Here is a 25,959-nt window from a genome sequence, read left to right as displayed (position 1 = left end):
AGGAGGAGGAGGAGGAGAAGGAAGAAACTTGTCTAGTCTTTTTTGTCGAGACACAAAGCAGGTTTAGAACTGGAACAGATCTCGGTGAATGTCATTTAACCTGTGAAATATGCCAGGTACAATGGAGTCCAGGGAGATGCTGGGCTGCTGTCTAGCTCTGGAGGAAAAGCACTGCCATTTCAAGGGACTGCTTTAAATCCTTGGAAGAAACTTGCCCACAAGACACTCCGTTTCCCGACTCCATGACTTGTCATTGGCTGTGCCCCCTCCTGGAATGCTCACCCTTCTCATCTCAATTTCCCAGCACCCTTCAGGTCTCAGCGGAAATCCCATGTTTGGCCAGGAGCTTTTCCCATTACTCATTCCCCTTCAGTCCTCTCCCAAGCGTCCCTCTGAATCTCCAGGCTTTGCCGCCATGATTCAGCTGCTTCCTCTCCCTGGAACATCGCTCCCCCGTGCCAACCCCCTTCTTCCATTGGTGAGTTCTTTCCAGGGCCTCTATTTTAGAGGTGAAGCAAGGTAGACAGACCATGCTTCACTTTCGTCCCTCTTTCCCAGTCTGCGCCCCACCTTTTAGCTTTCTTTTGGGTGTGGCCTTCCTCCATTAGAATGTAAACTCTCTGAGGGCAGGACAATCTTTTTTTTTTAATTTGGTAGTATTTATTTATTTTTCCCAATTACATGTAAAGATAGTTTTCAACACTCATCTTTTTGTAAAACTTTGACTTCTAGATTTTTCTTCCTCCCTCCCTCCCCTCTCCCCCAAACAGCAAGCAATCTGATATAGGCCATCCATCTACAATCATGAGGGACTGTCTTTTTATTTACATTTGTATTGACTGTGATTAGAGGCATAGTTTGTTCAGTGTTTTCAGTTGTGTCCAAAGACCATTTGGGGTTTTCTTGGCAAAGATACTGAAGTGGCTTGCCATTTCCTTCTCCAGCTCATTTTACAGATGAGGAGACTGAGGCAAATGGTGACGTGACAGCCAGTAAGTATTTGAGGCTGGATTTGAATTCAGGTTTTCTTAAATCGGGGGGGTGGTGGGGGGGGCAGTGGGTATTTACTCCCCTGCGCCACCTACCTGACCATTAGTGGCATTCTAAGAGCTTACAAATATTTACTGCCTGTTGCCTGCCCCATGTTATTGCTAGTGCCTTCCCTGTGGCATTCCCTCTAATTTGCTCTGTATGTATATAGCTGTTGGCATGCTGTCTCTCCTACTAGACAATAAAACTCCTTGAGGTCAGTGACTGCAGGGGCTTTTTTTCCCCCCTTTCTTTGTGTCTCTAGTTCTTAGCACAGTGCCTAGCATATAGCAGGTGCTTAATAAATACTAAATGCTTGTTGACTTCGATCAGCTTAACCTGCAGCATTCCCTAAATACATTGTGCTTTTTAAGAATTAATTCAATGAAAAAAAAGTTCATTTGGAGGTAGCCTATTATGGTGGAAAGGGCACAGGCTCTCTAGAGCCAGAGGGCCTAGGTTCCAGTCTCATCTCTTGACATTAGCTATGTGACCTTGGGCAAGTACTTTCCCCTCCCGGGTGTGTTTCCTCCTCTGTAAAATGAGGGGGGTGGACTAGATGACCTGTGAGGCCCCTCCTAGCTGGGACATCCCCTGTTCTGAGGCCCCTCTCAGCCCTGACATCCCCTGTTCTGAGGCCCCTCTCAGCCCTGACATGCCCTGTTCTGAGGCCCCTCCCAGCTCTGACATCCCCTGTTCTGAGGCCCCCCTCAATCCTGACATCCCTTGTTCTACCCTCCTAGCTCTCATATTCCCTGTTCTAAGGCCCTTCCCAGCTATGACAACCTCTGTTCTAAGGCCCGCCTCAGTCCTGACGTTCCCTGCTCTAAGGCCCCTCCCACCTTTAACATCCTTTAATGTTATGCGGTTATGCCAAATAATACCAATCTACCAAAACACGTAAAGAAAAGGCTCTACACAGGAATTTAATGGAAACAAAGACAGTATAAAGTTGTCATCCATCTCCAGCTAGGATAAGGTCTTCTTTCGTTTTACTTTTTCATCTAAATTTAAAATGTATTTCATTTTTTTTAAAAGTTCCTTGGCTTTCTGAAGATCACCTGAAATCAAGTAGACACAGGACAGTAAGGCTGAGCTTCGTTTTGCCCAGCACTTCCTGAGCAGGGGGGTGGAGCCAGGATGGGGCCGCGGCCCTAGCCCCACAGGTCCAGGCTCCTTCCTGCTCTTCTGCCCTGCACACGGCCCCTGGCCCCTGTCTCCGAGACCCAGCTTCAGGGCCAAAGGGCTGGGACCTTTCAGAGGTAAGAGGAGGTCAGACAGATGCCCGAGGAAGAGATGTGTGTGGCTCAGAACCACCAGAGTATGGGGGGAGTGGCACAGGTGTAGGCAGGCAGTGTGAGAAGGGCTCCTCCCCACCTGCTGGTAGGCAGAGGACTGGGTTTTGTCTCTTTTGGATTCAGAGTCCGAGCCAAAGCCCCGGTGGCCCTGCCCTAGTTATGTCTCTGCAGCTGTACTTATGGTTTGTTGATTCTATAAAAGCAGCCTCAATGTCCTTCTCTAATAAGGCTTTTCCCATGCGTGTGTCAAGACCTCGCAAGGTTCCCTGGTATACCAGCAAGACCACTTCACTTAATGACTGTCCTAATGATCAAAAAGACTGCCAAAAGGACTGACACAGGCTGGCCAAAAGTATCCAGCATCCAGACTCAAAGGGTGATGTGGAAGGAGTGCTAGATGGGGAGTCAGGGGACCTGAGTTCAAATCCTGGCTCTTCTACTCCACCTGTGATCTTGGAGAGGCCACCCTCTGAGCCTTTGGGTCCTTCTCTGCAAAATGAGGGGCTGGGCCTGTTGGCCTCCAAGGGCCGTCCTGGTTTAGAGTCAGGATCCCTCCTAGTGGCTTTGCTCCCCAGTGACCCTGTGCTGGGCGAAAGACTGTTGTCTACATCAGGACTTCCTAATCTGGGGTCCCTGAGCTTGTTTTTAAGAAAAACATTTCTGAAAATTGCATTTCGATATAGTTACTTTCCTGTATGATACTACAGGCTTCACTTTATGCATTTAAAAACATGATTCTGGGAAGGGTCCACGGGCTCCGTGGAGGACCAAAGGTATCACGGCCTCAGACAGGTGATGAGCCCATCGTGACGAGTATCACCCGTTGGTAGCCATATTTTGAACAGACAAAGAGCTGCCCTAGAAATGAACTGGAAGAAGACAGTGGGCTGAATTGGGGAATCCACTTGGGAAGCGGGCAGAGCATTCAACGACCCCAGCTGCTTTCTGAAGCAAAACCCCATCTTCTTCATACAAATATTTCCCTGGCTGATGGTCTGTTGCTGTGAACCATAGACCACAGAACCACAATCTGGCGATTCTTTGGTGAGCCACAGGGTGAGGGAAAGACATCTGTCACATCTAGGTAGGCTATGGCAGATGACCAGCCATGATGGTCCAACAAGGATGGGTATGGATAGGATTACTGATCACCCAGGAGATGATCAGAAAAGGAGGGTGCCTGTCACTTAGCAACAGTGAGAGATAAGAGATGGGCAGCCCAAGGGATGCCCTGTTACCAACCTCCTGTTAAAAGGCCCAGAGGAAGGCCTTGCCACAGTGGGATGATTCATGGGAGGACACGGTGCCTAGGGTGAGGAGGCAAAGAAGGGTTGCAATCTACCGTGCTGGAATGAGACTCCACATCAGTGGCATCATGGGTCCACTCAACTGTTGAAGTAAATGGTCCAGGGCAAGTCCCTGTCTCTCTCTGGGCCTCAGTTTCCCTACCTGAACAAGGAGAGAGTTGGACCAGAAGAGCTCTAAGGTTCCTCCTGGTTCTGGATCAATGGTCTTCATAACAAGTGCAGGTCCTATACAATGTCTTACCCACAACTGACCGAGCAGGAGGCTGAGGCCCAAGAAGGCCCACATACTGGCCCATGGCCCGTGGCTGGTAAGGCCTGTGGTCAGGAATTGACTTCAGATGTCTACTTCCCAATCCAGGGCTCCCTCCACACTCCCTGGAATGTCTCTCTTGCAATACTTAGCATTAGGCTGGGAACCCATCAGGTCCTTAGATACTTTATGGAATGACTGCTTAGATCCCATTACTAGCAATACGCTCCCATGTCAAGGAAGTCAGAGGAATAAAGGGAGGTACCTTGTTTGAAAGCGTGGTCCAAATCTTCAGTCAATTCTTTCTCCTCATCTGGAAGAGAAAAAACCCAATTTTAGACTTCCCATTTAGAAAGGCGTGGGATGGACGCACATGATGTGGACAGCCTGAGCTACATAGCCGTCAATGAATGTGGAAATTGGGCTAGTCCAAAAGGAATCAGAACCATGGGACCTGGGCTGGCAGGGAGAACATCGGAGGCCTCTTCCCAATATCACAGGAGAGCTCAGCACTCAGCTCATTTAAACCATCTCCAAGTCATGACAGCCAGGAGAGGGAGTGTGGCACAGTGGGGAGAAAGCTAGCCTTGCAGTCAGAAGACGCGGTTCTGAGGCTCACTGGCCATATCCGTCAGTAAAGATTTATTAAGTGCCTACTATGTGCCAGGCACTGTATTAAGCAGTGGGGTACAAAAAGAGGCAAAAGCCAGTCCTTGCCTTCACAGAGCTCACATTATAATGGGGGTCTAATGGGGGATACCATAAGCAAACAAAGATGTTTGAATGAGCCATCCAAAGGCCAAATAGGAGATAATTACCTGAGACAAGGCTCTGGAAGTAAGAGAGGTTGGGGAAGGCTTCCTGTACAAAGGAGGACTTGAGTGGGGATCTAAAGGAAGCCAGGGGAGGTCAGTGAGCAGGTGGAGGAGGGGGCTGGGTTATGAACGGCGCTTCGTGTTTGGTTCTGGAGGCCACTGGGAGCCCCTGCGGTTTACTGAGGAGGACAGTGACACGATCAGACCTGTGCACTGGGAAAATCCTTTGGAGGCTGAACACAGGACAGACTGGAGTGGGGAGTGAGACAGGCAGACCCCCTAGCAGATATGGCAGAAGTCCAGGTGGGAGGGGATGAGAGCCTGTATCAGGGTGGGGGCAATGTCAGAGGAGGGAAGGGGATGTATTCCAGGGAAGTTGTAGAGGCGAAATCCACAGGCCTTGGTAACAGCTTGGGAATTGTGGGGAGGGGTGAGCGATAGTGAGGAGTCTAGGATGGGACTGGAAAGGTGGTGGCACACTCTACTGTAATGGAAAGGTAGGGAGGGTTTTGGGGGAAAGATAATGAATTCTTTTTTGGACATACTGGGTTTAATTAAGGTGTCTACTGGACATTCAGTTCCAGATGTCTGAAAGGCAGCTGCAGATGCAAGATTAGAGAAGCTGAGGCAGCAAAGAACCTCAGGGACCATTTGGTCTGACCCTCTTGTTCTGGCTTCTAAGGGGGGGAAGCAGATTTGGACTGTCCCTTCGATGAGCGCTCTGTGACAACAGAAGGTGGTAAACTTCCCAATGCTGCTGGGGCTCAGTTGAAGCCTGGGGTGTTTAGAGGGATAGGGGGCAGGGCCAGGTGCCCTCACAGACTCTGCCCACCCATGACAAGACTCTCACGTGCTAGGAAGAAAGGTCACATCTAGGCAATACCCCAGCCCCACAGGAGGCCTTAATGGACCTCAGGAGGAGGACGTGGAAGGAGCAGCAGGATGAGAAGAGGCCTAAGCAAAGGAAACCCAGACCAGAGAGAGGCTGTTGTGGGTTCTCCTTCGTTCTTGAAGAGGACCATGACGTCAGGAAGGTGCCATGACATGCAAGTGAATTGGATTTAAGTGAGGCAGGGCTGTGCAGAGTCACCAGCCTCACTTTCTCCTCCAGAGCCATCTGGGTCCAGTGGCCAGATATGGATCGGGACGACTGGAGACGGCCCCGGATGCAGTAGAGACCTTGGCCTTTTTAAGTTAATGTCTTTCCTAGGTCTCAGTTTGTCTTAGGTGACACCCCATTCAGTGATTAAGGCTAGGTATGAAATGAGGCAAAGAATGGCCTCTTTTACATAGTTAAAAAAAAAATCAATGCACAGTTCTGACAGCATGGAGGGCAGTGTCTTCAAGATTATCTTGAAGAGGGGAAAGATTTCAGATGACTGGAGAAACTCACAGATGGTCCAACAACCACAGCCCCAACGAGGGCGATCAGGAAGCCCTCAGTGCCTTGGCCTGCAGGCTTCCTTTCTCATTGTTGTGTCTCAATATATCAAGGGGGGGGGGCTTGTGGCCTTCATGGGCGAGGGAAGTGCCTCCTCCAGAGCAGGCCGCACTCAGACTATAATTTATAACCTTCATGAAGCCATCGATGAGATGGTCCCCATATAACCCAAGATATGGATAGCAGCATTTTTTTTTTGTGATGGCCAAGGATTGGAAACAAGTAAACACCCGTCGATTCGGGGATGGTAAAACAAATTGTACATGAATGAAGGGCATGTGACTGAGCTCCTGGGGCACTGTATATGGCCTGCTCTGCCAACTCGGAAGCCGTAGGTCCCTGCCAGTTATTACTGTCCTCCCTAACCTGCCCTCAGAGGGGCGGCAAGGCCCCTGCTGTTCCAGCCCCTGGAGACGCCACATGGACTCTTTTACCTCTGACAAAGGCTTCGATCTTGTCGGTTTCCACCTCACTTTGAGCTGCGCTGAGCCTCTCGTTGACCTCCATCATCTTTCCAAGAAACTCTAGGTCCATGTTGGTGTCTGTGCCTTCGGAGATCTCCATGCCCTTAAGCTTCAGCTGTTGGGGAGCAAAGGTGCAATAAAGACAGGCTGGCTTTAGAAATGGGGGATGGAGTCTGGAGGTGGAAGAGCTGGGTTTGAACCTCAGCATTCAAATTTTACAACATTCCCATTAAGCCAGCCTAATTCCCCCTCTCCTCAGCCTCTATGAATTGAACTGATTTTTTTTTTTAAAGTGAGGCAATTGGGGCTAAGTGACTTGCCCAGAGTCACACAGCTAGGAAATATTATGTGTCTGAGGCCAGATTTGAACTCAAGTCCTCCTGACTCCAGGGCCAGTGCTCTATCTACTATGCCACCTAGCTACTCCTAAATGAACTGAAAATTTTAAAAAGGCAATTGGGGGAAAGTATCCTTTTCAGAGGAAATGACCCCTTCTGGCAGTGTGTCAAAGCTAACTGGGGGGTTCAATGCCAGTCTGGCAAGTGTCTAGCAGAGTGCCCCAGGGATCTGTGCCTGGCCCTGTACAGTCGAACATTTTTATAAATGGCTTGGTTAAGGCTGAGGGAGCAAGCTCATCAGATCTTCAGGGGGCACAAAGCTGGGAGAGAGAGAGCTAACCCAGGGGATGATGGTCAGTATCCAAGAAAACTTGAGAGGCTGTCAGCATTGGGCTGAATCTAAGGAGATGAAGACGATCATTAGATCATAGATTCAGAGCTCGAAAGGTCTCACTTTACAGATGAGGAACCTGGCCCCAAAGAGGTTAAGAGACTTGCCCAGGCTCACACAGCTAGTGATGTGTCTGAGGCAGGATTTGAATCCAGGTCTTCCTGACTCTAAACGCAGCCAACAGTCATTAAGCCTTACTGCCCAAAATTTAAAAGAGAAGAATTCGAGAGTTACATTTGGGTCAAAGGTGCCAGTGACCTGGCTAGATGCTTAGAAAAGGCCTTTTATTTTTTAAGTTTTAAAATTTATTTTAAACTTAAATACAAAATAAGAAAAGAAAAAACAAACATTGCCACGTACAGAGCAGAACATGAGAGGATTCCATTTTAAGCAATACATTTCCATTTCAAGAAAACCTATACAATAAATACTTCACATGGTTTTTGAAGCAGCCCAGCTTTTCTTGGCTTCCTTGTAGGTTTTCTTTTCTTCTCTGCTGTGTACTTTTTACTTTCTATTTTCCCCTTCCCCCCTAGAAGGCTACAGTTCAGTGCGGATGTGTGTATATGTGTATGTATGTATGTATGTATGGACAACTGTACTACCCTTATTTCCACCTGTCACCTGTTTTTCTGAAGGGAGACAGCATCTTCCTTCATAAGCCCAAGTCTTTCCACGTTCTTCTAAATCAACCAGCTCATTTCCTATAGCACAGCAATATTCCAAGCCAATCAAATTCTGTCTGAGAGACTGTCTAGGAAAGTTTTGTTCTCCAATTTTCTGCTTCCTTCCATTCTTGGCTACATAGGTTTTATTTATACAAGAACATTTTAATTTAATGTAATCAAAATGATCTATTTTAAGCTTCAACAATGCTCTCACCTTATAACATGGTTTCAGGTCTGATACTACTAAATCTGGTTCTTTCACGTCTTTTTCCCTGGTTTCCTTGAAGTTCCTGATCCTCTGCTCTTCCCAATGAACCCTGTTATTATTTTTTCTAACTCAATAAGATAATTTTTTAGTAATTTAATTGGGATGGCATTACACAAATAAATAAGTTAGGCAAAACTTTCATTTTTTATTATATTGGCTTTATCTACCCATAAACAATAAATATTACTTCAATTTTTGGATCTAATTTTATTTGTATACAAGGTGTTTTGTATTTACAATCATATAGTTCCTGTGTCTGTTTGGGCAGGTATACTCTCAGGTTTCTTATACTGTCTAGTCTAAAACAATATTGAATAATATGACTGACACATAGTGTAGTTTCCCTATTTTTCTCTTTTGATTAAATCTATTTTAGCTTTAACTTTGTCCGAGATCATGATGATTACTCCTGTTTTTTTTACATAATAAATTCTACTCCTGATCTTTATTTTATGTTTGTGTGTATCTCTCATTTTAATAGCACTTCCTGAAAGCAATATATGGTTGAATTCAAATTTTTAATCTGCTATCAGTTTCCATTTTATGGGCAAATTCATCCCATTTACATTCTAAGCTATAATTACTTACATATTTTCCTTCTTCCTATTTTTCCTCATTGTCCTTCCCACCCTATTCCTGTCCCTCTTCATTCTTCTGCTTTACTTCTACCCACTACCTTGCCCTCCTATTCCTTAACCTACCTTGCCCTCCTATTCCTTAACCTACCTCGCCCCTACCAAGGATCCCTCCCTTATCCTCTCCCCCAACCCTATCTCCTGCCCTCTTATTTCTTTCTGAATTTACAATATGTAATATATATGTGTGTGTGTGTATATAGATATATAACTTCCTCTTCAACTCATTCCTATTAATCTACCTACCTTTCTATACCTGGTCTTATCCTTACTGAGTCCCTTGTAATTGGTCTTTGATGTTTACCTTATATTTCTCCTGGATCTTTTATGTCAAATTTTCTATTAAGTTCTGGTCTCTTTGAGACAAAATCCTGAAAGTCTGTCAATTCGTTGAATATCCATTTTTTGGTTGTTGTTGTTCAGGATTATACTTAGCTTTGTTGGGCATGACATTTTTGGCCACAACCCCAATTCTTTTGCTCTTTCATATGTTCTGTTTCAAGACCTGTGGTCTTTTAGCGTAGCCATTGCTACGCTTGTGTAATTCTAATTGTAGCTCTGCAGTATTTGGATTTCTTTTCTTATTGCTTGTATTATTTTCTCCTTAGCCTGGGGGTTTTAGAATTTGGTTATGATATTCCTGTAGGTTTTCATCCTGGGATCTCTTTCAGGTGGTGATTGGTGGATTTTTTTTCCTGTTTCTACTTTCTCCTCTTGTTCTAAAACTTCAGGGCAATTTTCTTTGATTATTTCTTGTATTATTGTATCAAGATTCTTTTTTTGATCTTAGCTTTCTGGTAGTCTGATTGTTCTTATGTTTTCTCTTCTTGATCTGTTCTCCAGATCAGTCATTTTTCTTATGAGATGTTTCACATTTTTTAAACTTTTTTATTCTTTTTATTTTGTTTTATTATTTTTTGGTTTCTCATAACACTGTTGGCTTCTCTGTGCCCAATTCTAGTTTTCAAGGAGTTGTTTTCTTCCTTAAGATTCTGGATCTCCTTTTCCAGTTGGCTGACCTTCTTTTCAAAATCTTGGATTTCTTGGATTGTTCTGATTCTTTTAAAACATTTTCCCTCAGTCTCTCCGGCTTGATTTTCAAAGTCTTTTTTGAGTTCTTCTAAGAATCCTTTTTGGGCAGGTGACCATTTGATGTTACTGTTTGGGGTAGGAGAGGCTTCATTTGCTTCAGCATCCTCCTCTGAAGGTGAATGTCTTCTCCATTCTCATAGTAACTGTCTGTGGCTGGGTTCTTTCTCCTTTGCCTGCTCGTTTTTGTTTTATCTTATTATTAGCAGCTTGTTATTAGAATCCCCTCCAGCCCGGGGCGTGGCAGATGGTGCCTCTGGCCTCAGGTCCTTCTTACTGGTATTTTTTGAGCTTTGTCCCAGGCCCAACCCCTGCACACCTTTCCTGCTCCCAGCCACAGCTGGGGTCCCCCCCATCACACTGTGCGGGAAATGCTCCTGCTCCTTAAGGACCTTCCGGGGGCTATGACCACTGTGACCACGAGAACCACAACGGAGAACTCGGCTCTCCCGCGATGCCCACCACCAGCAGCGTCCCCACCCCCATCTCTGCCCTCCCTGGTGGTGCACTGTTTCCTCCTCGCCCAGGACCACGTCCGCCAGCACAGCTGGGCCTGGCGTTCCCGGCAGCAGACGTTCCTTCGGTCTTCCCCTGCTCAGATGTCTGGCCCCCACGCTGTGTGTGAGGTGAGAATTCCTCTGGCTGAGGCTGAGGCTTCCTCCCCAGCCAGCTGCCCCTGGCTTGTGGGTCTTGCTTCAGCAGAGAGAGCCTGCGGGTGTTCACACTGCACTCTGGCAGAACCTCTTCCTTTCGATCTTCTCCAGTTGTCCCGGGAGGACCACTGCTCTGCCCCAACCCTGCTTATTTTTGCCATTCTACGTCCACCTTGAGGGGCTGTTTTGTCTTGTTTGTGGAGGAAATATGGAGAGCCTGGAGTCTTCTGACCTACTCCGCCGTCTTCCCAGAATCCTGTCCTTGAGCTTTAGCAGAAAGCAAGCACCACGGGTCACCAGTGAGATGCGGCAGTTAAGAAAACTCCAGCAATCCTGGACTGCGAGAAGATAAGCAAAGAAAGAGGTGAGAGCCTCACTGTACTCTGCCTACCCGAGGCCACTATAATCACCATCATAAGACAGTGCTTTAAGGTTCAAAGAGGCAAGTGCTGTCATTACCTCCATCTGACAGATGAGGAAACCAAAGCCAAGGTGAAGTGACTTGCCCAGAATGACACAAAGAGTGTCTGTGGCTGGATCTGAACTCAAGTCCCCCTGATTCCAGGCCTGGTGCTCTGTGCACTGCGGCGTCCCTCTAGTGGACAGTTCTGGTGTGACGTCTTTGGAAGGATGTTGACAAGCTGGAGAGCTTACAAAGGAGGGCACAAAGGATGCTGAAGGGTCTCGAATCTATGTCAGAGACGACCGTCTGGAGGCACTGCCCAAGAGAAGCCTGGGGTAAATGTGAGATCTGTCTTTAGGGATCTGAAGAGCTCTTCAGTGGAGAAGGGCAGACCCAGGGCCAGCAGTTACAGGTCACAAGGAAGGGCCTGTGTGCTGAACGTGGGGAAAGCCTCCACACAACGAGAATGTTTCCAGAGAGGCGTCGGCTGTGCCTGGGCTGGGGGCTGCCCCCTCGGCGGGGGCAGGCTGCAAGTCCCCTCCTCCAGCCTTGGCCAGACATGAGCTCTTGTGCTGGATGCCGCACTGCTGATTTGTGCACAGGTATGTCTCCGGCCTTTCCTTGTGGGGCCAAACAGACATCTTCTGATTTTGGTGTGCGAATGGAGGAACACAGGGACAGACAGTTTTGCTGCCTGAGAAAGTCAGGGAGATCCATGAAGCCACAGAGCAGGAAAACCAATCATGGAGGGGGGCTGGGGGGCACAGGTCAATGAGGGCCAGACTTGGCATCAGGAAGACCTGGGGTGAATCCTGCCTTCAATGCTTCCCAGCTTCTAGGACCTGGCTCAGTCAACTTACTTTTGCCTTCTTATCTCTATAAACACGTGTTGGACTTGGCTCATAGGGTTGCTGTGAGCATTCAGTGAAATGGTGCATCTAGAACTCTGTAAAACCTTTCTTTTTTTTTTTTTAAATCTATTTATTAGGCAGTTGGGGTTAAGAGACTTGCCCAGGGTCACACAGCTAGTAAGTGTCAAGTGTTTGGTCTGAGGCTGGATTTGAACTCAGGCCGGTGCTTCTGTAAAACCTTTCTAAAAAGGGCCCTGTGAAGGGCAGCCTGGGGCTGGGTTAGAAAGCAGCTTACCAGATATAAGCCGCGGCTCATCGGGGTCAGCAGGGTCTTGTAGGCCTCATTCACCAGCGTGGAATGCTGTTCTGAGTAGTCCCTTTCAGTCTGTCAGCAGGAGAGTAAGGAAGCTGTTGTTATTGGCCCCCAACGAGCACTCGTACCCTCAAAAATGATAACGGGTTAATTCAATAATTAACTTCATTATGGGCTACTATGTATGTGGTGCCATCCCTGGTCTTAAGGAGCTCACCTCCTGCAAAACAAAAGATGTACTACCTCTGTGGTCTGTGATTCTGAGAGGACGAAAAGGGAAACTTTCCCATTCCCAACCTCAATCTTGGGGGTGCCTATTATTATAGTAAGTGTCAGCCCTGGAGTCAGGAAGATCTGGGGTTCAGGTCCTGTCTCTGACACGGACTGGCTGTGTGACTCTGGGTAAGTCACTGTATGAAATTCTAAGTTTTAGGAAATGTCATCTTTTATCAGTGGTTACAGTCCGAGATAGTGTCAATATGCAATGCAGGAGAGAGTCTCTGCACATCGATTCTCATACTCTCCATCCCTTTAATTAGTGTGTAGCGGTGCCCAGGGACAGCAGGCAAGAGCATTAGTGATAAGAGGTGAGCTGACCCCACTGTCCAAAGCCCAAGCCTGGGGGAAGCTCTTCATGTCACCTTCAAACATACAAGAAAAAGTTTTCGGATAAGGGGTGAGATCTCAGCTGGGAGCCACTAGGGTCCTGGAGCCAATGTCTAATGTGAGGCCAAAGCTCACAGTCTGAACCCCAGCTCACCCACTGATTGCTTGGGTGATTCGAAGCCAATCACTTCCTGCTGCTGGGCTTGCCTCCTTACCTGGCTCAGCTAAGTCCCTTCCAGCTCTCACTGCTATGATCCTGTGAGCCCCCCAAGGTGAGTGCTGGACAGGGAGGAAGCCCAGCCCCGCTACCTGTGACTTCTGGCTGAAATTATCAGGGTGGACCAGGCGCTGGAGGTGCTGGTACCGACGCTTCAGATTCGGGACATCCACTGTGAAGGACTGGTCGCTGGAGAGGAAGGTCAGAGAGGGCAGGACTGAATGGGGAGCAGAGAGAGCACCCCCTCAGGAGACCAGTTACTAGTCATTTCTGTACCATTATCAGTCCTATGGGCAAACATGGACTGTGCCTTGTATACAGCTGGCACTTAAAAAATGCAGGTTGAATTGAAATGAAACACAAGGGTCAGGTTAGAACCTGCAAAATAGGGTCGGAGGCCCTGGGCTGCAGTTTCAGTCTTGGCCCTGCCCCATCACTTTGGCCAGTTATTGGGTTAGATTGGGGGTGGGATGAGGTCAAAACCTCATGACCTGGCCCCCCCCCCCCCCCGGCCTCCCTTGGGGTTCATTCCCTGTCTCCCTTGCACCTGCTTCCCTTTGTGGGATTCCTGTCACATCTCTCAGGGCCCAGCATAAGCATGCAGCTCTGCACACAGAGCGGCTACTACAAAGCTCCGTCCCCACCCCAGGAAGCCCCATGTGGCTGCTCCATGTCCCTCCCCCGCCCACATGAGTTTCCCCTCACGTTAGGCCCCACGGGCTCCACGTCCTGCCCCCTACTCCAGGCTCCGCCCCCCAGAGACCAGGGCGCCTCCAGGCCCTGCCCCCACCCCAGCCCCTTCGTCCCCAGTCCCCTCCTCCACAGGGAAGCTCTCACCAGTCCATGAGGCGGAAGAAGTCTGACTCGGGGGCTGGGCGGCTGCAGCGCACGGCAGGAGGGACAGAAGAGCGGATCTCCGCCCGCGGGCACCCCCTGGCTGCCGCAGCTCCAGCAGGTGGGGGCGGTCCGTGGCGCTGAGGTCGTGTCGCCGCAGCCGCTGCTGCAGGGCCTTCCCGGGGCCCGCCATACCCTGCGTAGGGCCCGGGCTGCGCCCTGCCACATCTGGCCCACAACAGCACCTGCCTCGGTCACCCTCGGTCACGCCGGTTCTGGGCAGTGGGGCTGGGCTGCGCTCTGGCCCAAATAAAGCCAATTGATTGGTCGCTGGAGCTCGGGGGCGGAGTTTCGACTCAAGCGGGGCGGGGGTGGGCGGGGCGAGAGGGAGGCGGGGCGGGGGAGCCGAGGGTCCTGAGGTCACGTGCGGTGAGGTCTTCTCAGACTACAAGGTCCAGCAGGCTTTGCGGCCAACCTTTCCGTATCCGGCGAGCTTCTAATTGGTCGGAGCGAAGGTTTGTGTCTGTTTTGGATCGCTGATTGGTGGGTTTTATACCCGAGCGTTTCGCGCGAGCCTATGCCTCGGGCTCGGGAGCTCAGTGCAGGTTTGGCGAAGCAGGGATCTGGGTGAGTCAGGATCCTGCGGCTGGTGCCTTGGGGCCGGCCTTCCTTCCCCCGGCGAGCCTGGTGCGCTCCGGGGCCGGCGCCCCGTCGCCGCCGTCTTCCTGCGGTCCCTTTGTCTGCCTGTGTCCAGTTAAGCGGGGAGAAGCCGGCTCACTGGCCACGGTGCCCTCGCAGCTTCCCTCCCCCCCCCCAGCGAGGCCTCAGTGTGACCATCTGTAAAATGGGCTCGCGGTGACCGGGCTCGCCTGGGCATCGGCTCCGTTCTCTCCTTCCCAGATGCGGGTCCGCAGGCTGCATCCTCAGGCTGTGCTTCCACTTCCCGGAGGGCCAAGCTGAAGGGCGGCCCTCGCCCTCGGCCGTGACCGAGCGGACGGGCCCCGGCAGCGGCAGTAATCGACCCTCCGTGCCTCCGGCGCCCGAGCTCTTGTGGAGCGAGGCAGTAGGGCTGGGCGCGGGGGGCAGCCCCGGGGCGGGGACGGGCCGAGAAATGCACCCTCTCCGTGCCCGGGGATGCTGGCGGGGTGAGGGGAGGCTTGGGGGAGGGGGAGGGGAAGAGAGAGACAGAGACAGAGAGAGGAGAGACAAAAATAGGGAGAGAGAGAATGAGATGGGAGAGAGATGGAGGTGGGGGGGAGAGAAACAGAGACAGAAAGACGGAAGAGAGACAGAGAGAGAGAGTGAAAGGAGGGGGGAGAGAGGGAGAGGAAGAGAGGGGGGAGTGAGAGAGGAGAGGAGAAACAGAATGAGATAGGAGAGATTCGAGGAGAGAGAAAGAAACAAGAGAGACAGAGTGAAAGGTGGGGAGAGAGAGGGGAAGAGAGGGGGGAGTGAGAGAAAGGAGAGAGGAGAAACAGAATGAGATGGGAGAGAGATTGGGGGAGAGAGAGAGGAGAAACAGAAGGAGAAAGAAGAGGGAAGGAGAGACACAAATGGAGGGAGACAGAGAGGGAAGGAGAGAGAGAAAGGATAGAGATGGGGGACTGAGGGAGAGAGAGGACAGAAAGAGAAAAAAGGGGGGGGTAGAGAGAAAGCGAGAGAGACAGAAGGTGAAAGAAGAGAGAAGAGGAAAGAAACAAATGAGGAGGGAGAAAGACAAAGGGAGAGAGGAGAGAGAGGGGGGGAGAGAGAAAGAGGATAGTAGACAGATGGGAGAAAGATTGACTGGGAAGGGAGAGAAAGAGGAGAGACAGAAGGGAGATTGATGGAGAGGGAGAGGAGAGACAGAAAGAGATGGGAGAGAGAGAAATGGGAGGAAGAGGAGAGACAGGGAAAGACACAGAAGTGGGAGAGAGAGGTACAGGAGGGACAGAGAGAGAGGGAGGGAGAGAGAGAGAGAGAGAACACACCTGCGCCCTTGGGCACATCAGGAGAAATTCTGTTACCTGGCAGTGAGGAAGGGACCCACATTCAGCCATGACCTTTTCCAAAATGGGTCTAGATGAATGTAAACCAAGTAGAACTGAGTTGTTGAAGAATTGTGGAAGATTAATTTGGATGTAGGGTTTGTGACAAGCAAATGGTGTGGGCCTATTAATAATGATTGTCATTTTCATAGCGATTTAAAATTTAAAAAGTCTTTTTACTAAGTTATCTCTAAAAGTCCCTTCCAGCTATATTTTTTTTAAATGTTTTTGAAGGGCTTAGAGAGGTGAAAGAAATGCTTCCTTATTGAAAGGTTTCATGGCCGTATTCAGTGTAATAAATATTCTTAGCATTTATTAATGCTGGGTACTGCTGGATGTTGGGTTGATGAACAGAACAGTCTGCCCTCCAAAAGCATCTCCTGACTTGAACTAGATGTCTACATACAATCAAATACAAAATATTTATGAAGTAGAAGCAAAGTAAGGTGGGGGGGGTGTTAGCAAATAGAAGGAGCAAGAGAGCATCTTCTGGGAAGGGAGTTAGGGATTTTATGAAGCATATGGCAGTGAGGAGAGTGAGCATTCCAGGGATGGAAGGTAGCCTGGGTCAAAGCCCAGGAGTAAGAAATGAAATCTTGAAGTTTGGGATGGATAAAGCAGCTAGTTTTGCTAGGCTGTAGAGGCTTGGTAGATCAGTGAATAGAGCCCCAGGCCTGGAGGCAGGAAGACCTGAGTTCAAATCCAGCCTCAGGCACTGACTAGCTGTGTGGCCCTGGGCAAATCACTTCACCTTTGTCTGCCTCAGTTTCCTCATCTGTGAAATGGGGATAATTATAGTATCTACCACCATCCACAATTGTTTTGAGGATAAAATGAGTTAATATCTTTGAAGTGCTTTGCAAATCTTAAAGCATTATAGAAATGCTGGCTATTATTCTTTCTTATTTTATTATAATTTATAATTATTATTGTTCAAATGATGCTAGTACTAACCTTAGTTACATGACTAATCCTCATTCCAGGTTCTGAGAGCTTAATTTTGGGATTCTTGTTTTGCTCAGTTTTTTTTTGTCTGGATTTGGATACTAGACTTTTACAGTTGCTCCTCTTCCACATCAGTAATTATTCATGTCTTAGGCCCCCAGACTCATATTTACTGCTTTTCACTTTCTTTTGAAGCAAAGATGTCCCGGGAGACGGGAGGCGACTCGCAGCAGTCGCATAGCACCTCCCAGTCCCAGACTGCTTCCAGCTCCTCCTCTGGCACCTCCCACAGTCAGTCTTCCCACTCCAGCTCAGGGACCATCAGTTCCTTAGACACTGTTCCTACTCAGGACCTTCCTTCCATTCCCGAGGACCAGGAACCAGAAGAACTCGCCCCTCAGCCCTGGGGTCGCCTATGGGCTCTCGAGGATGGATTCTCTAACCTTGGTAAGACAATAAGACTTAAGTCTGACTGTGGGGCAGAACAGAGTGTTTATTTAATAAAGAATCTTGTTTTTTTTTTTTTTAAATATCTGTTCCAAAACTCTGTGCTAGGTTCCTACTGCTTTGGGAGCAATTCGGGGATGAAATTGTGACCCTATTGGATAGAATGGGCCCGGTATGGGGGGACCGTCAGCCTGCCAGTTGTGATCCTTATTCCAAAGACAGCTGCTGGAAAGGATGGGGTAACATGTCCAGGGGGTGACTTAAAGTATGGAGGTGTCACTTTGTCCTTTTGGTAATGGGGGGGCCATTGAAGGTTTTTGACCAGGAGAGTAATGTGTTCAACAGGGCCGGGCCGGGTGGGTTAGAGACTGAAGTCGGGGAGGCCAGCTTTTAGCTGGTGGTGCTGGTTGAGTTGTCCAGGCCCAAGGACGTCAAGTGAAGAGGGCTCAGAGGAAGAGGAAGGATGCCTGCGGAGGCCTTGCTGGGGAATGTCTGTCTGTCCGAGGGTGTAGGAAGGAAAGGAGGACAAATCAAAGAGGAGTGTCAATAGATGTTTGAGAAAATGGCGGCGTTATCAGGTGTTTGTTGTGAGAGCAGCTAGGTGGTGCTGTGGGTACAATGCTGAGCCTGGAGTTAGGGAGACCTCAGATCTGAGTAGCCGGTGACAGGTCATTTTGCCTCTGTTTGCCTCAGTTTCCTCAACTGTGAAATGGGGGTCATAACAGCACCTCCCTCCTGGGGCTGTTGTGAGGATACAATGAGATCATACATGCAAAGTGCCTGGCGCATAGCAGGTGCTTAATAAAGCATTTCCTTCCTGTTGGGGTATGGGGAGGGTAAATGATGGTTTCTGTTTTAGACTGGTTGGATTTGAAGGGGCAGTAGGACCTCTGAGAGGGTCAGTGAGTTCATCAGTGTCCATTCTCCCATGGCAGATCCCACCCTACCCCAAGCTGCAGAGCTCAGTTGGAGCTTGGCCTCAGTCTTCCCCGAGACCCAGACAGATGAAGTGATTGGCCCCTGCCCGGCCAGGCCAGGAATGGGGGGGGGGGAGGTCTACCCTGAGGCTTACACCCAGGTTCCTCATTCCTTCCCTTTTGCCCTGCTGCATCTCAATAATAGTAACTCTCCCGACCCAGACTGGTGGCTGTCCTTGTAGGATTCCATAGGGCTTTTCCCACAACTCCCTGTAAGACCGGCAGCTGAGGTTTAGTAAAGGGAAGTAAAAAGCTTGGACTTGACAGAGGCCTTCAGAGGCTGCCTCCAGGGTGGCCTTTCCTGGTGCCTGGAGCTTAGTGGAGATTTGGACACTTGGGCTTTAGCTTGAACTAAGAGGCCCATTAAAAATGGAATAGTTATGGGGTGGGGGGGAACATAGGAGGAGGAAAGAAGAGGGAGACAGAATGTGTGCATTGCGGGGAGGGAGAGATTGGGAGACTGAACCTTGGGGGAAACACCCACACTTAGGAGATTGGAAGAGAAGGTGTAGACATCAAAGCTCGGGAGGTTGGAAGAGAAGGTGTAGACATCAAAGCTCGGGAGGTTGGAAGAGAAGGTGTAGACATCAAAGCTCGGGAGGTTGGAAGAGAAGGTGTAGACATCAAAGCTCGGGAGGTTGGAAGAGAAGGTGTAGACATCAAAGCTCGGGAGGTTGGAAGAGAAGGTGTAGACATCAAAGCTTAGGAGGTTGGAAGAGAAGGTGTAAAGACATCAAAGCTCGGGAGGTTTGAAGAGAAGGTGTAGACATCAAAGAGGATGGGAGGTTTGGTTGAAGGGGTTCTTTGTCTTGGGATCTGGGGAGGAGAGAGCTTCTTGAAGGAAGGGTGGGTGATGAGATGCTGCTGAGAGGTCTGAGTTGTCAGACCTGAGGAAACGGTGAAGCAATCTGTACAGGAGTCCCAGAGGTTGTGCTTGTATCATCAAGGTAGTGCAGGGGATAAAGCGCTGGGCCTGGAGTCAGGAAGACCTGGGTTCAAATCCAGCCTCAGACACTTAGTAGCTGTGTGACCCTGAGCAGTCACTTAATAACCTCATCTGTAAAAGGGGAATAACAACACCTACCTCCCCGAGTTGGTGTGAAGATCAAAGGAGATAGTAATTGTAAAGCACTTAGCCCAGTGCCTGGCGCATAGGAGGCACTATGTAAATGCTGCTGCTGATGAGAGACATACCCATTGCTTAGATACACGATGATAGAACTGCCAAGGAGAGCTGTAGGACAGGAGCCGGGGCGGGGGGCAGTGGGACTGAGCCAAGGCTTCTTTCCAGGTTTCTGTATTCCCGAAGGTGGGGCACGAGAAGCCTGGGTGAGGCTGCCCTCAGAGACAGGGCCCCGCGCAAGGTTTGCAGACTTTCCTCCCTCGAACGCTGCTGTCCACGGGCTGTTTGCTGTCATCCACGTAGCTGGGATTATGGCAGTGCAAGAAGACGTAGGATTTTGTCCCTGGGGGCTGCTCCCCAGGAGGGGCCCGTGGGAGTCAACGTACACCTTGCCCAAGGTCTCCTAGCTCATAAGTGGTGGCAGTGGGACTTGAACCCGGCTCTTTCTGACTTCAGGTTTGCTACTTTGTCCACAAGATCATAATGCCTCGTATTATCATGAGGAAGCTACCTGCCCTGGAGAGTGGAGTTTTCTGGAGTGAAAACGGACATTTTGGACAAGTAATAAATATTGACCAAGTATCCCTCATTGCCCCCTGCATGTGGTATTGCAGTGAGACTCAGGTAACTTGGCTTCAAATCTTTGTCTTCCCTGTGGGACCTTGGGCGAAGCCTCTTCAGCCAAAGCTTTGAGCCTCACTTTCCCCATTTGTAAAATGAGGGAGGGCCTTGGGCTGGCTTTAGTCTTCAGTCCCAGGGCTGCAAGTGGGGTATCCTCTCTGGGTCATGCCCTTGGTCCTTCTTGCCTCCCCTTTGTTTGGCTCTGAAGACCCCGAGGGGGGAATGGTGTCCCAGGGCCCGAAGTTAGTTTCTGTGAATGATTTGTTTCTTAAATGTGGCAAGCTTCTAAAATCAACGATGGAAGATGGAAAGGCCCCATAGCACTGGATGCTGCTCTTCCTTCCAGGTGCTCTGGCTCCCCTCCTTCCCCTGCCCAGCATGAAGCCACAGGCCTTGATGAAGCAGCTGCCGGAAATGACCTAATCCCTGCCTCTAGGGAGCGTACAGTAGGTCTGGTGCTTTTAGCCAGTCCATGAGCACTTAGTGCTTCCTCTGTGCTAGGAACCAGGAGGCAAAAAAACGGGACCTGCCCTCAGGGAGCTCACACTCTGATGGGGGAAATAAATTGTAAATGAATGGGCTTATGCAAGCCACTGAGCAGATGGAAGGTCACTCTGGGGAAGAGCCACTGAGCAGATGGAAGGTCACCTGAGGGGAAGAGCCACGGGGCAGATGGAAGGTCACCTGAGGGGAAGAGCCACGGGGCAGATGGAAGGTCACCTGAGGGGAAGAGCCATAGAGCAGATGGAAGGCCACGATGGGGGAAGAGCCAGTGAGCAGATGGAAGGTCACCTGAGGGGAAGAGCCAGGGAGCAGATGGAAGGTCACCATGGGGGAGGAGCCACTGATGGAGCAGATGGAAGGTCAGCCGAGGGGAAGAGCCACGGAGCAGATGGAAGGTCACTCTGGGGAAGAGCCACGGAGCCACAGAGCAGATGGAAGGTCACCTGAGGGGAAGAGCCATAGAGCAGATGGAAGGCCACCATGGGGGAAGAGCCACGGAGCAGATGGAAGGCCACCGTGGGGGAAGAGCCATGGAGCAGATGGAAGGTCACCCCAAGGGAGGCACCAGCAGCTGGGGGGGGCGGTGGAAGGGCCTCCTGCAGGAGAAGCCAGGAGTTCTGGGTAGGTTCCTGTACAGTTAGAGGCAGCAGGTAGGAGATTTCAGGGAACCACGAGAGAATCTACATGTATGATGCTGTGTGTGTGCAGTCAGCAGAATCAGGGACACGTCAGCCTGAGCCTTATGTGGGGGTGCAGGAAAGGCCTCAGGAGGAAGAGGAGGATGCAGAGGAGGGAGTATTTTTTTATGTGCACACTGGGGGCCTGTACCCCAAGTGTGGGAAGGGGAGTGATGGAACGTGTGCATGGCCTGGAAAGGTGGGCTGGCCCCAGTTTGTGAAGGACAGAAGGTGGCCCATGAAGGAGCCTCCGATCCTACAAACACTGGGGAGCCCTAGATGGCTTTCGCACAGGGGGTGACTTTGCTTTGGCAGCTGAGGTGGGAACTGTGTGCTGAGGGGCCGGTGGAACTGGGGGCGGGTTGGGGCTTAAGAGGGTGGAGCAGCAACCTGTGAGCCCCACTTAAAGCTCCCGAGTTTGTTCAAACCGAGCCCTCCCACACGAAGCCCAGGCAAGGAAGCGTGGACTGTGTCTGAGCCTCAGGACGGGGGCAGTCTTTTCTGCAGGATTCCAAGCTCTGTTCACTCTCGCCCACTGTATTCCACCTCTCCTCCCCCTCCCTCTGCCATGGACTCTTCCTGCAGGACAAATAAAAACTTCTGCCAAAGTAACTGGGGAAGGGACCAATTTTTATTTGCCATTTTGCCACCAAGAAGAGGTCTTTGGGTCCTTGAGGTCTGTCTTTTGACAAACTTCCATTGCAACCACTCCATCGGAATGTAAACAGTGAATTCCTTGCAGAGAATTGTACCTGTAGCAGAAGGAGGGGGGTGGGAAGGCCAGTGATCTGATCACTGACGAAGGCCGAGTTTAAGTGCGCTAAGATCGGAGACTTTGGGCGCACAATCATGGCCGTCCTCAAGTGCGTCTCTTAGCCAGCAAGGTGAATGTAGACTGTGTGGACCAAGGGAGAGAAATATTTGGCTTAACAATAAATATTTAAAAGACTATTATTGATGTTTTATTTCCTTAAAAAGGCACCTGCAAGTGAGGGGCTCTTCACCTTTTTTGTGTCCTGGACCCCTTTGGCAGATGTGTGAACTTGTGAAGTCTGTGGGGCACTTCGGAGAATAATGTTTTAAAATGCCCCAAATAAAATACACAGGGTGGCAGAGGAAATCAGTTATGCTGAAATCCAGTTATCAGAATTTTTAAAAATGTTCATAAACCCCAGGCTAAAAGCCCCTGGCTGGCCTAAAATCTCTGAGGCTTATCTGAGTAACAGGGTCATTATTTTAAAGCAAATTGAAACATACTTTTCACTGAATGGTTGTAAAAATTACCTGTTAGCACAGCTCCTGCTTTTCATTCTCTGTTGCAAAGATGTGGGAAGGAAGGGATCACGATGTCATTTTCTTTGTGTTCCAGATTGTGTGGAGAATGAATACTGGTTTGGCCGAGATCGAAGGTGTGAGTACAGCTTTGACAAGCCTGGACTTAAAAAAACAGACAAATACCGAACGTACAGCAAGAAACACTTCCGGATTTTCCGGGTGGGTCCCTCAGCCTGTGCTCTTGGCCCAACGCCGGTCGTCTGTCTCTATGATCCTTAGGTTTGTCCCTTGCGATGTCCCCCCACCCTCCCCTTAACTGTCTTTTCCATTTTAGGAAAAAGGACCCAAGAACTCTTACATCGCCTACATCGAAGACCACAGCGGGAACGGGACCTTTGTAAACCGAGAACTGGTGGGGAAAGAAAATCGATTGCCACTGAGTAACAACTCCGAGATTGCCCTGTCTGTGCCCACCAACAAAGGTAATCGTGGCTCCGTGGCTTCAGTGCTCTGACCTTGTGGACTTCGTTTTACCAAGAGGAGAAAGAGAACCTTTGGACCATTGCTTATCATGGGTTTTCTTTTTTTGGTCTTTGTGTGTGCACCTACAGATATCTTTGCCAAGTTGCCAGTGTGCACTAATTATTTTATGCCCCGCTTTTTTAATTTAATGTGTTCTTAATACAGCTTTCTATTAAAGTCAATAATTCTTCACCATAGTCAGTAAACATGTACTAAGCCCCTACTATGTGCCAGGCACTGTTCTAAGTGCTGGGGATATGAAGAAAGGCAAAGGACAGCCACTGCCCTCAAGGAGCCTTCCGTCTAGTGGTAGAGACAGCCTGCAGACATCCAGTGCAAACAAGAAGTGGGGTAACCTGGAGACAGTGGGAAGGGACCACGAAAAGCTTGCTCTCCAAGGTGGGATTTTAGTTGGGACTTGAAGCCAGGAGGGAGAGCGTTCCAGGCGTGGGACAGCCAGGGGGCATGCCCAGAGCTGAGAGGTGGAGGAATAGCCAAGGGCCCGGGTCGTTGGCTGGAAGAGCACAGGGATGGAGGAAGGTGTCAGAGGACTGGAAAGGTGGACTCGGTTAGGAAGGGCTTTGAATGCCAGGTGGTTTTGGTTTTGGTCCTGGAAGTGCTAGGGAGCCCAGGGAGTTTATTGATCAGGTCTGTGCTTTAGAAAAATCACTTTGACTGAAGGGAGGATGGATTGGAGCGGGGAGAGACTTGAGGCAGGCGACAGCCCCCTCCCCACCCCAGCAGCTGTTGCAGTCAGAAGAGGTGAGAGGTGTGCAATGAGGGCCTGGACAGGGGCGGGGGCAGTGTCAGAGGAGAGGAGGGGGTGTATTCGAGAGATGCTGAAGAATTAAGATCCATAGGTCTTGACGACAGCTTGGATATGTGGGGTGGGGGTACAGGGAAGACTGTGAGAGAAATGGAGGGGTCCAGGATGACTCCTAGGTTTTAAGCCTGAGAGACTGGGATGATGGTGGTGTCCTCTATAGTAATAGGGAAGGGACGGGGAGGCTGAGGGGGAAGATGATGGGTTCAGTTCCAGACATGAGGAGTTTAAGATGTCCAAGTTAAGTTTGAGATGTACGGTAGGCATTTGGAAATGTGAGGTTAGAGGTGAGCACAGAGATAACATCTGAGCCTGTGGGAGCTGACAAGATCACTCAGTGAACTATGGAGGAGAGGAGAGACCCAGAACTGAGCCTTGGGGGACACCCACTGTTAGCAGACATGACGTGGATGAAGATCTGGCAAAGAGAAGGGTCACAAAGAGGGAAGAATGAGGAGAAAGGGGTGATGGACAGTGTCCAAGGCCTTTTGGAGAGCCGTTTTGGGGGAAAGAGAGCCTGGCCATTGAGAGTTAAGGGAGTGGGAGGGCCTTAAGGGAGTTAAGGGGCATAGCCGGTGAAGAAGAGCAGGATGTGGCTGACTGCATCAAGCTGGAAAGGCTGCAGGTTTGGGCAGAGGAATGGAGAAGCGATCTTGTCTTATCACAGTACCTGGAGCATAGTAGGCACACGGTTTGCTTGTGGACGTGTTGTCGGAAGGTGAGCCTAGACAGTCTCAGAGGCTCGTCCTTTCTGTGCCGCAGGGTGACAGAGTGAGGTCATAAGGGGCATGTGTCAGTGGAAGGGAACCCCGCCTTGAGGAAAGCATCTGTCCTTCCAGCTTCCAGATAGAGGTGTAACCGCCAAAGCGGGCATTTTCCATAGCTCCGGTATTCCATTGTGTTCACTTGCCCACTGTTTACTTGGCCATTGCCCTGTTGTGGACCCTGGATTGTGTCCATTTTTTGACGATTCTCAATAATACTGTTATGAACCTCTTTGTACCAGCTCCTCTTTTCCCCAAACTGACATTATTGTATCAAAGGGCATGAAGACTTGATAGTTCGTTCCATCTCGTTGAAAACTTTCTTTTAAAAACATTGGACATTTTAATAAAGAAGTGGGGAAAAAAAAGTATATGGAACTGACCTTTAAAAAAAAAAGCATATATTGAATTTAACACAGTAGTAGCAAAAATGTCCCGCTTGTCCGTGTCCCCTTCTGAACCTTCTTCAGCTTTCTTCTTTGTATTTTTCAGTGTTTCATTCTTTTTCTCATCAATATTCTGAACTTCCTCCCAAATCCTTCCCCCATTACAAACATGTATAGTCAACCTAAAAAAAAAAAAAAGAAAGAAAGAAAAGAAAAATTCGGGCATTGACCATGTCCGAAGGTGCAGGTCCCATCTTTGCCTCTAGTCCAGCCCGCCGCTCTGCTAAGAGGCAGGAAGCAGGCTTCGTCGTCACCCTTGCCGCAGTCATCGGAGTTCTTAAGGCATCCACGAAGCTATCCTCCTGGAGATTATTGTAGTCATTATGGAAATTGCTTAGCTGGTTTTGCTCAGTTAACTTTGCATCAGTTGGTACACATCTTCTCCAGGTTTCTCCAAATCTGTCCCTTTGGTTTTCTTCCAGCATTAATACAATAAAAACTTGTTTAGCCGTTCTCCAGTTGATGGGCACCCTCTTTATTTCTAGTTCTTTGCTATAAAAAAAGTGCTGCCATAAATGTTTTCGAACAGTTCTTTCCCACTTGCTTTGACCTCTGGGGATATATGCTTAGTGGTAGTGTCTGGGTCAAAGGGCAAAGGGTCAAAGGGTTTAGTGACTTTTTCTAGAAAGACTTTTGGAGCCATATCAGAATCCAGCCTCAGTCCTCAGTGTTGGTATCCTTGAGTTTATTAAACACTCTGCAACTATGCTCAAGTATCACAGAATTTAGATTGATATTACTTTGTCGTACAGTTTAGTTTCAGATCTGATATTGTCGGGGCCCCTCGTTTATTTTCCATGAGATTCTTGATCTTTTATTCCTCTAGATGAATTTTGTTATTTTTTTTATAATTCTGTCAAGAAATCCATTGGTAGTTTGGAATGGCACCAAATCTGCTAACTGATTTAGGTCATGTTGTCATTTTAATTTTTATTTGC

The 25,959-nt window shown here is 49.3% G+C and overlaps 2 protein-coding genes across 5 annotated transcripts in view; one reads left to right on the top strand and one right to left on the bottom strand.

Moving 5' to 3' along the window:
* Window positions 1–1,999: 1,999 nt before the first annotated feature.
* HSCB (HscB mitochondrial iron-sulfur cluster cochaperone) lies at window positions 2,000–14,164 on the bottom strand. Its single transcript, XM_078154400.1, is given in 7 exon segments — window positions 2,000–3,634; window positions 4,150–4,197; window positions 6,575–6,719; window positions 12,196–12,285; window positions 13,129–13,225; window positions 13,874–13,905; window positions 13,907–14,164. Coding segments are annotated over 7 exon segments (663 nt in total). The 5' UTR covers window positions 14,099–14,164; the 3' UTR covers window positions 2,000–3,575.
* Window positions 14,165–14,302: 138 nt separating this feature from the next.
* CHEK2 (checkpoint kinase 2) overlaps window positions 14,303–25,959 on the top strand; it is a 47,253-nt gene continuing 35,596 nt past the window's right edge. Inside the window, exons 1-5 of one of the 4 annotated variants that reach the window (XM_020996588.2) lie at window positions 14,456–14,497; window positions 14,771–14,933; window positions 17,038–17,289; window positions 22,561–22,685; window positions 22,801–22,948. In XM_020996588.2, the coding sequence (XP_020852247.1) occupies window positions 17,043–17,289; window positions 22,561–22,685; window positions 22,801–22,948 (520 nt within the window). In that variant the 5' untranslated portion in view covers window positions 14,456–14,497; window positions 14,771–14,933; window positions 17,038–17,042. The other 3 variants (XM_020996589.2, XM_078154398.1, XM_078154399.1) reach the window with 3 other exon arrangements.

The sequence above is a fragment of the Phascolarctos cinereus genome, unplaced genomic scaffold (assembly GCF_003287225.1).
Source record: "Phascolarctos cinereus isolate Bilbo 61053 unplaced genomic scaffold, phaCin_HiC Scaffold_4;HRSCAF=312, whole genome shotgun sequence".
NCBI lineage: Eukaryota > Metazoa > Chordata > Mammalia > Diprotodontia > Phascolarctidae > Phascolarctos > Phascolarctos cinereus.
The sequence above is the reverse complement of the archived record's forward strand: the minus strand, read 5'-3'. Positions and strand labels throughout refer to the sequence as shown.